At 38.6% G+C, this 10,626-nt stretch overlaps 1 protein-coding gene across 1 annotated transcript in view; it reads right to left on the minus strand.

The window, feature by feature from the left end:
* Positions 1-10,626, minus strand: part of LOC101859588 (DNA mismatch repair protein Msh6) — a gene marked incomplete in the record, with an annotated part of 50,897 nt that overhangs the window by 37,030 nt on the left and 3,241 nt on the right. The window contains 7 exon segments of the mRNA XM_013086531.2: positions 60-145; positions 1,595-1,711; positions 2,545-2,663; positions 3,562-3,694; positions 4,739-4,818; positions 5,404-5,627; positions 7,426-7,594. Coding sequence (XP_012941985.1) covers positions 60-145; positions 1,595-1,711; positions 2,545-2,663; positions 3,562-3,694; positions 4,739-4,818; positions 5,404-5,627; positions 7,426-7,594 — 928 coding nt within the window.

Below are 10,626 nucleotides of genomic sequence, written 5' to 3' on the forward strand. Positions count from 1 at the left end.
CACCCAGTAAGATTTTGCTGCACTATATATCACATTTAACTCAATAAATTCAAACTTACCTGATTTTGTCAGGCTGCATGAAATCCAAAGTCACGTGTTTGAAAGAGGTAGCATCTTTCTGTGCCCCTTCCTCACTGCCAGTAGACTGGAGCATGGAGATAGAGAGGAAAAAATTAAGGAAAAGTTGCTCAATCATCATTAAAACCAAAGTTTTTTTGTACTGTAAGATAAAAATCAATTTGTGAGGCATCGTGGGGAAATCAGGCGCTCGTCAAAATGATGATGATGCATGACTTGTAATCAACTAGACATTTAAACATCAAAGAAAAAATTATTTCAAGACCAGCAAACCGCACCTGCACCCATTCCCTCCTTTAAATTGCCCTTTTCGAACATTCTGATCTGAGCCAAACAGATGACACTGAATATTGTGAAATGGTACAGGTTTAACACCCCTTTCAACACTATTAGACTATTTAAAGGCAGAACCTTGGAGTTTAATGTCCATCTAAGAAAAGACAGAGCGAAAGGGGAGATTCATGTAAAGTGCCTTTCCCAAGGATACAACTTCAGATTGCGGGTCCGGTAGCCTAACCACTAGGCCACAGACGCCATCACAGATGACACTGCGGGTAGTTGGCGGGTGCTCTTGTGTGGTTTGCTCCTTTCCTATCAAACATCTATCGTCCTTATCTATACTCCTTTTTCATGGACGTTACTCTCTTGTAACACATCTATTCTTCAGCATTTATGTGACCTAATTGCGTTTCAAGTGCGTAAAACTTTTACTAAAACTTAACAGATGACACAGACATGGCTATTCAACAAAAAACAACAAATCAGCCCAATAAACCTGAGGTTGAAAAGTACAATTACTACTTCTGGATAAGTCTTTATTCTAGACCTGGATGTAAGGCACAGCATAATTGCCTGAAAATTATGAATGTATCGCTGAAGCATTTTCATCACAATTAAAAGCCCACAACCCTGTCTCCCGGCACATTTTCTTTGAATTATATCAATATAACAAACAACATTAACATTTTTAAAAATCTTACTTTCATCCCCATCAATACCTAAACCCCCATCTCCTGGCACATTTTCCTTGAATTCAGTCATGATGAAATCAGTCTAGATGTAGATTCTAGACATTCTGATGAATATTAATCTATCTTCATAGATCTAAAATGTTTCAACACTGCAGAAACCGGAACTACACCCACATGCAATTAGAAATTCACAATCAAATTTAGATTTAGTCCACACTTGATTCACAGAGATCATGCTAAGCTTAAGGTTCGTTTATAAACAATAGTCCAAGCACACCGCTGCACACAGCACACAGCCTGTGCCGAGAAGTCGTCGTTACAATTCACTTTCACATTTTCACAAATCGGAAATTGGGAAGAATTCAGGTCCGGCCATAAGTCTGCAACTGCACCCAATTTGAGTACTTTATTAGCCTTTAGCAGGAAAATTTCCTCATTTTGTGATTGCCGGAGATCAGGCAATTGCCAGAAAACATCCAGGTCTATTATTCGCCTGTGCAAAACTGTTTGACAAAAAAATGTTTTGTCAGTTAAATGTCACATACCTCGGGTGCTGAAAAGAGAGACAGTCTCGACTTTGTATTCTCGCTGACCGATGGAGAGAACGGCTTCTTGGTACTGCTGCTGGCAGCTGGAGTCGCAGGCTGTTTCCTTTTTCTTGACTGGGAAAAGAAAAAGGTTTTGAATTATTTTTTTACTCTTTCAATGCTGAGAGCTCCAGCCGTGAACTTACCTCACATACTCGGCAGTTTTGTATAAATGGCAACATGAAATTAGGTCTACCCAGGAAAATCAATTACAACTAGCGGGCTCAATGGCTGTTCGAGCAGAAAAAATGTCTCCTCGACCTTTCCCATAATACATCATTTAATCAAGTTTAGTAAAATAACTTGGTATTGATTAGATAGAGTAATTCTTTCTATAAATATAGCGAGGCAGAATGTGAGAATACTCGTCGTTAATATGTGGACGGGGCCCAGGTTTCGCGAGTATTCTCGCCCGTCGCACTGAATTCGTTAATAGACAAAAGGGTCATTTTGAAGGCAGAGAGCTCTGCTCGATGGAAAGAAGAAAAGTCTGTATTTGGATAGTACAAGTAAAGAGAAACAATTCCATCCACAGTGACGGTCATTTATGGCAGGGATAAAGAAAAACAGATTGACAGAGCCAACAGGGGGAAAGAAAAGAAGTAGAGAAGTAGTTCCTTCAAGGAGCTGACAGACAGATAGAGACAGACAGGCAGACACAGAGAGTGAGAAAGAGAGAGAGTGTAAAAAATCACTATATTAGTCAACAGTAGGAAAAAATCTACTAACATTTACATTTGGCGCTCATAAGACCTTATGCAGTTGCGAGCGCCGTAAAGCCTCCCCTAAAACTAAAACTAACATTTATATGCTCATCGTTACAGAAAAATGCTCGGAAGAAGGAAGTGGAAAGTCCATCTGGTTCACTTGAAATGTAAACTAAAGACTACAAATAGAAAAGAGCTCACCTCTTTGACTGGGGAGTCTGGCTCTGACTCTGGTTCAATATCAGACACATCTTCTTCATCCACACCGCTGCTCGCACTTTCGTCCTCATCATCAGATGACTCAGGTTTGAAGTCATCCTCTGAGGAAAAGAATTATGGCTGATTTGAAATATTTTCCAGCAGAAAGTAAATAGGGAAATCAGAAAGAGAAAATTTTTGTTTTAGTAAGCATTTTACGGAACTTGCAACACAATAAGGTCATAGGGTCCCAATTTGAGGTCCAACCACTGTTCTAGCAGCAATTTCCAGACCTATTTTTGTTGTTTACTAAAAATTAGATGAAAGAAAGAAATCGCATTCGTTTTTCTTGTAAGACTTCATTATGCCCATAATACGAGTGCAAAGTCGTGACTTCATGTCATTTAGTATTGTCACAGAGATTGCTTTAAATACATATTAAAATAACAGGTACGCTGGGTACATTAAAGACAAATGTGGCAGGCAGCCAGTGAGTTTAACTGTGAAAGATACTACATGCACTACGACACACCAGCAATTATCTGGTACTATAAAAATCTCAACACTATGAAGCCAATGTGTTGGGGAGGGGGGGGGTTATACAAGGGACCATCCGGGCAGGTTCCACCGTACTAGTGTGGATCGTTCGCTGGTCCAAGAATAAAACGAGTCAATGTAATCAACAATAGTTCATTCATATAATTATGAGCTTCAATACTATGCTAAAGCACAATTAAAAAGTTCTATCTACTCAGTACCTTGTTCGGAGGGATTTGACGTTAAAAAATTTAAGTTTCAAGACATGTCAAACTTTTTCAAATGCAATTTTTTAAATATCTTTCTAACAATTCCTAATAATCTTATGATTATAATTGAGCAGATAGAACATTTGGTTTCTGACCTCATGGTCTTGGTAACTCAAAACGGGCAAAAATGTCAGATAGAACTTTGTAACTCTAAGATCGGGACTAGTTGAGTACAAAAAAAAAAAAAAAAAAAAAAAAAAAACATTTTCAAAACCTGAATCTTCCTCTGCACTATCAGATTTGAGAAGCCTCCTGCGTTTGTTCAACACAGCGGCTTCTTTTGCAGCTTTTCTCTTCGACTTTGTTGACTTCTTCGGCGAAGCACTCGCAGACTTTTGGGGACTCTCCTGACCAGGCGTAAGAAACACAAAGACAAAACTTCAGTTACAATAAGTCGTGTGTATTAACACTGGATAGAATTTTTAAAAACCCCATTTATCTATCAAAGGAGGAAATCCATTACTCACACTTTTAGTTTAGTTTTAGTAAGAGTTTTACGGCACTTGCAACACAATAAGGTTATATAAGTGCCAAAGATTAGAGGTGTTACAACAGAGTACCATACACAAAATTGAAGGAGGGGAGAAAAGGACAACAGAAGTTTGATAAGAAAAAAGGAACAAACCACACCAGAGCACCCGCCAACCACCTGCTTTACTTATACCTTTACCATTCTATGCAATATAAATCATATGATTCTTTTTAACTGAACCAACAATAAAATTACATTGTACAAGCACACATACACCCAACAGTGATGTTCTAACATGGTAATAATAATAACAGTAATAAAAAAGAATTTGTGTAGTGCATATCTATATCCCCACTCAACAGCAAGTCTCCATGCGCTTTACAATCTATATTATTATATTCTATCAGACCCTGAAACACTCAGAAACAATCTCAGCTTCTCAGGAAGCATACAGTGCAAGTAGCAGATAAAGCATTCAAACACTATAACAAACTGACAAGATATTTCGCTTTCTACATTTGGGAATCCATTCCTACCTGGGTGAAGTGAGGAAAATTCAAGTACAGTTCCTTATCGAAGGACACAATGTCAGGCCCCTGACAGGATAAAATCTCGAGACCTTTTGATTGTGGGCCCAACATCCTAACAACTAGACCATCAATGCCAACTGGTCTATTCTAGACAGTGCATATCAATGTCCATTAGGTCCTTGCATGACTTTTATTTTCTGCATTTCTAAGAATTGAGAAAACAACTGCAACAAAAGCGCATAACCAGAATTTCCTCCTTTTATATTTCTCTTTTATCTAAGAATAAGAGCACAAAAGACCGACCCACATTTTAGAAGTGAAGAAAAACAAAATTGATACACAACTAATTAAATATCATGGTATTGGCTTCACAAGACAACATATGGTACCTTTTTCCCTGCTTTTGGCTTGTCACAGTTTTCTTTCATATCAGATTCGCCTTCTGACATTTCATCATCAAAAATGGTAGCTGTGAAAGGAAAGACACACGATACGACATACTACAGATGTTACTACACTGCCAAATCATTAAGTGAAAAGATCACATGGCTGAAACGGTTATTAATAGTACATTTATCTTCAAAGGTCTTATTTTTTTAATAAGTGTTTTACAGTGCTTGCAACACAATAAGGTCGTAAAAGTGCCGAAGATTAGAGGTGTTACAAGAGAGTAACAAACACAAAAAAGAAGGAGGGGAGGTAAGGATGATAGTAGTTTGATAGGAAAGAAGGAGCAAACCACACCAGAGCACCGGCTAACCACCCACCAAAGGTCTTTAAACACACTCAGATATCATTCTTTATACCAAAAAAAACCAACCTCCCCCCCCCCCCCCCCAAGTTGATCAGAATCTTCAAACATGAAACAAAAACTGCTAAGATCATGGAGGAAACTGTAACAGATATGATTAAACTTTACTGTTGTTCTTTTAATTAAAGAAACAGTGAAGAACCCCTATTACAGATCTCCAGATGGCGCTTATATGACCTTACGCAGTTGTGAGCGCCGCAAAAATCTCTACGAAAACTTTAAAAAAGATCTCTAGTGACTTACGATCAAAGTCCATCTTTTCAACAACCTCTTCCTCATCCTCGTCTTCCTCCTCTTCCTCACTTGAGGGTTGTAACTCCACAACAAGCTTCAGCCGTTCTTCCACGGTCGTCTCTAGGGCTTTGTCTGCATCTTTTGCACCTTGACGGATTTTGTTGTTCAGACTGTAGTACTGACCTCCTTTTTGAAATGACTCATCGCTGGATCCTTTGAAAGGCTTGATATTTCTACAGGCAAAAAGGTGAAAGGCGTTGAGTGTTTTAAGACAAAATGAAAGGAATACCATTACAAGACAATTGCATTCATTCAAAATGCGAACTAAGAGATCTACTTCCTTCAGAACAGCTCAAATTTACTTACCTTTACCTGAATAGTTTAGGAAACAAAGAACAATTTTCATCTAATACAGACGGGAATGGATAATTCAAGCACATTGTGGATTGACAAAAGTGTTCAACATATCCATTATTTCGACAAATTGAAGAAATATCGGTCAAGAAATAGCAAATTGTACCAGCTTATTTGTCCATGATTTTAAATTTCCCATGTCTGTGATATTTGTGCCAAACGGAATTTCAGCAGTCCTACGCTGTCGCAGTTTTTTACGGAGGGAGTTGACAATGATGGAGGAACAAGTTCGAAACTGGCAGAAAGTACGGATTTCCGTAAAAATACGGAAAAGTGGAAGCACAGTATCAAGGCACCCCGAAAATAGCGGGTCACAAGAGTAACAAACATACAAAAGAAGCAAAGGAAAAATGACGATAGTAAGGATTAGGAAATAAAAAGCAGCAGTTCCCTGTTGCAGTTCAGGCACGGTTATGAGCATGACACTGATGAATCAGTCAATTTACAATTTTACTGTGCATAAGAACGGGTTAATGTCCCCCCTTCGGAAACGGCCTAAAGACACTTCAGTCAGTATCACTGCCCCAGGGGGTAACAGAACCGAGGAGACCGGACAGATGAGTGAGACATAAAGAGAGAGAAAGAAAGCAGATAAAAAACAACTTTATCAAAATAACCTGCCACTTCAAGCTGCACAAAAATTTCTAAATCATAAATGAAAAGATTATTGTGATTCGGCTCGCAGATAGTTTTGACTCCTGACGCCAATAATTTGTGACCGCTTCATGACCTCACAGGTGGTCTCACAAAAAAGTTAATAAAGAAATATCTAAATTTTATAAAACCCTATGTGTGGCATATATATAAAAAAATGTTCAAAATAAAAACACACTATTCCATGACACAAGAAAAAAATGGTTGAAATGTAAGTGGTAAGAAAAAAAAAAAAAGAGGACAGTGATGTGAAGAAAAGGGAACAATAGATAAGAGCCGCTCTGAGTGGCCCTGCGACAAAACACAGGAGACAGTCAGCTGCTGTGAGCGGCGCTGCTGACTGAATCAGTTCAACAAATTTCAAAGAATCAAAACTAGGGTTTTCAAGACAATTGTCACTATAAACACTTAGAAATAAATTATATTACAAAAGTTAGCAACAACAAAGAAACGAAACATAACAGCATGCCATGTGCTGCATTGTAGTCAAACCAGGCACACATCAAAATTATCAAATCAAAGAAACAGGCATTTTTCAGACTCTTGGGCAATTTTTATACACTTTTTTTGTCTCAACACCTGTAATATCCATTTAGAAATGCATTTCTGTGTGAATTTTACTGAAAAACTTTGCCTTTCTGTGTGAATTTTACTGAAAAACGTTGATCAAAAGAACACAAAAGGAGATTTGAAGTGTCCAACACACTACGGCTTTGTAAGTCACCAAACTTTGGCGGCCATTTTCTAGCTAATTTTGCCTGATACCAGGTAACCGCCAACTCCCTAAACCACAAATATCTCGGCTTCTATTCAGTACAGAAGGGCATTTTAAAAAATCAAATACAAGATAAATAAACTTTTGAAATTATACCATTAACTCCATATATGCCCAAAAATTGACCAGCCAGCGCCTAATTCCACCACATCGTGACACATATGAGCAGCATCGGTATGCCTGGGTACCTGGCTTTAATCCAAGCTCTGCAGGGCGGTTCATCAAAGAATTGGACGTGGACTTCTGGAACTTTCCCTCCTTTCACATGTTTGCCTGTCGTTGGATGATCGCACACAAGGCTTGGCCACCACGGGAAGCCCTCTAGCTTGGCCCACACAACATCTCCTCGAGCAGAGTCTGAAAAAAATTGTTTGCTTAATCCCCAATAATTTTGCATGGGAAGCACTTTTGCAGCAAGCGACCATGCCACCCTAACAAACTAAACCTAGCATCAAGGTTTTTTGCTATTTCCCCCCCCCCCCCAAAAGTTGCCACAAAAAATGGCAAAAGTTGCCAATAATTTTCAAGCTTTCACTCTCTGTGACGACTTTTGTAGCGATACACGTTGATAGAGGCATTACTCCAAAGAACTGGAATTTCTTGTGCTGTGTCTTAATCATCCAGAACATCATTTGCAGCCACATAAACATGAAAAATAAAGGTTTCACAACAGATTGAAATCAAAATTAGAACAGCACATAAACAACCACAAAAATTAACAAATAAGGGCCTGTGCCTACCTATCCGAAGATTGGTTGCTTTAACCCAGGCCCTTAACATGAGTAATTCAAGAAAAAGTATAGGATATTATACATAAATTAAGAAATTACACACAAAGGGCCTGCCAGTGTCAGTATTCAGTTTTTGTGGCGATACGCTCAAACAAAATACATTTATATTTCTAAAAACGCAGGAAAAACATCAAACTAAATGTTTGCATGTGTGTGTGATCATTACAGTTGAACCTGCCATGACGGCCACCTGTGCAAACAGCCACTTTCCATTCCTCCCCTTGCGTTTTTTCTATATAATTTTAACTGAGTAAAACGGGCACCTGTCCAACGCGGACGCGGTCACCATATTTTAACACACAACCCTTATCACACCAAACAATAACACCTGTCTCAGACGGCCACCTTAGTGACTCCATTACATTTTGTCATAAGTAGTGCATTGGTCCCTGGCGTTGTCGGCAAGCCGTCATAATCCATTCACCTGTTTGTTGTTAAGTGGTCCCTCCGACCGATCATCTTGCGTAGGCCCCTCCCATTGTTGACAAATAGGTAACAAAATTTAAGCTGCTGGTGAGGTAAGCGTGTGATCCTTCATAACCCAAAACTCATACACAAATCGTTGGATGGATTTCCCCGACATGTACACCAACTGCCCTTATTCTATTTTCAAGTAATCAATTTAACAACCTCCCTTTTAAAACTAATTTTTTTCCTTTGTTTTAATATACGGTGTCATGTTTCTGCTCTCATGGCCTAGAGGTTAAGGTGTTCACCTCTCATTCAAAGGTCCTGGGTTCGAATCTGGGTAGCGACAGAAAATTTTTCTTCTCCGTAAATTGTCTCCTTTCATCTCCTTCCTTGCTCCCCAGCAATGTTCGATAGTCTGCCTTCGTCTCCACTTTCTGCCTCCAGCCCCTCACCTCCTTTGGGCTCCTGACTCTTCTGCAGCCTTTCTACTGCTATTCCTTGGCTCCATCTTACGTTCATTAGCTGACGCAGTTTGAAAGCAATTAATAATTTCATTAGCTGACTGGGTTTGAAAATGATTCATTAGCTGACTCGTTCGAAAATGAATAAAATTGAACTCGCTTCTTATTCCTTTTGATGTCATAACCGTTTTGGCACACTTCTGCTTCTCGCCACAGATAAAACATGTTTCCGACAAACAAAACTGCCGTTACGTTTACACATCTGTTGGCGAAAGTATGAATTATTTATTTGTTCTAGTGATTCTTACCACCAACTTTATTGGATACTTTTGTTTGAAGATTTAAGGACCTACTAAAAATTTGAAGGTAAAATATGAAAAGTTTGGGCGCCGTTCCTTTGTCACATGATGTATATTAATGTCATTTCCAAACATACCTAAAACTAGTTGACAAAGCTAGATTATCTATTTTACGAAAAGATGGGTGGGGTGGGAAGAGAGAGAGAGAGAGCTTATTTATATAAATATATATATATATATATTCGAACGCTGTTTTTCTGAGGTCAACGATCTAAAAAACCCCCACCAAAACAATGGAATGTTAAAATGGCTTTGATGGAGTGTTTTTTAGGGGAAAAGGTGTGTGTGTGTGTGTGTGTGTGTGTGTGTGAGAGTGAGTGTGTGTGTGTGTGTGTAGCAATGACCACGAAAATCCTTTTTTTGCCAGAAAGTGTTTGCAACTAGGTGCATTTTGTAGCTTTATCTTCACCGAGCATGGAACTTTTTGAATTTTTGAAATCCATCAATAAACAAAAAAGTTACGGATTTTTTAATCAATTAATTTCTGGTACACTTTTATATAATGAAAAACCCCCAAAATATGGGACGTTCTTTGGTGAGTTTTGAGACAATATTCGTCATAACTCGCTCATTTCTCGGAGTATTTAAAAGAAACTTGGCAACCCAGTACATTTTCTAGTGCAGAATCTAGTCCTGCTTTCAGATTTTTCATAGCTATCCTATTTTTTGAGTTATGAAGACGTTTATAGGTAAAAATGTGGCAGTTTTCGGTGCGTTTTGAGACAATATTTGTCATAGCTCGCCTATTTCTTGGAATATGTAAATGAAACTTGGCAGGCTAGTACATTTTTTAATGCAGAACCTAGTCATGCAGTCAGATTTTTAATATCTGTCATACTTTTTGAGTTGTAAAGACATTAGCAGGTAAAAAAGTGGCGTTCTTTACAGATTTACTAAGATTATCAGTCAATGTTCTCCCAAAGTCATGATATTTGAATGAAACTTGGCAACATAAAAGGTTCCTCCTTGCCAAGCAATGCTCTGGATCAATTTGTCACAAAAATGTAAGTAGAGAGCTGGATTTATTAGACTAATAAATCCAGTTCTGTACTAGTAAAAGCATGCTTACTTTGTTATAGAAAATAAGATCGTCTCTGTGTATATCCATTGTTGGAAAGTGCCCTATTGTGTGGTAGATTAAGATGCGTTCAGATAATATAGTTTACAAGTCATGGGAATATTTCGCATGTGTAGGCTACAACTCATACAATAAATGTAACATATTTACCCCCCCCTTCTCTCTCTCTCACTCTCTCTCTCTCTCTCACGCGCGCACAAACACACACACACACATGCACGCGCGCGCACTCACGCACGCGCGCGTGAACGATAACAATGTATAAACGGGACTATCTTCCCAGACTGGA

The sequence above is a fragment of the Aplysia californica genome, unplaced genomic scaffold (genome assembly GCF_000002075.1).
Source record: "Aplysia californica isolate F4 #8 unplaced genomic scaffold, AplCal3.0 scaffold00476, whole genome shotgun sequence".
NCBI lineage: Eukaryota > Metazoa > Mollusca > Gastropoda > Aplysiida > Aplysiidae > Aplysia > Aplysia californica.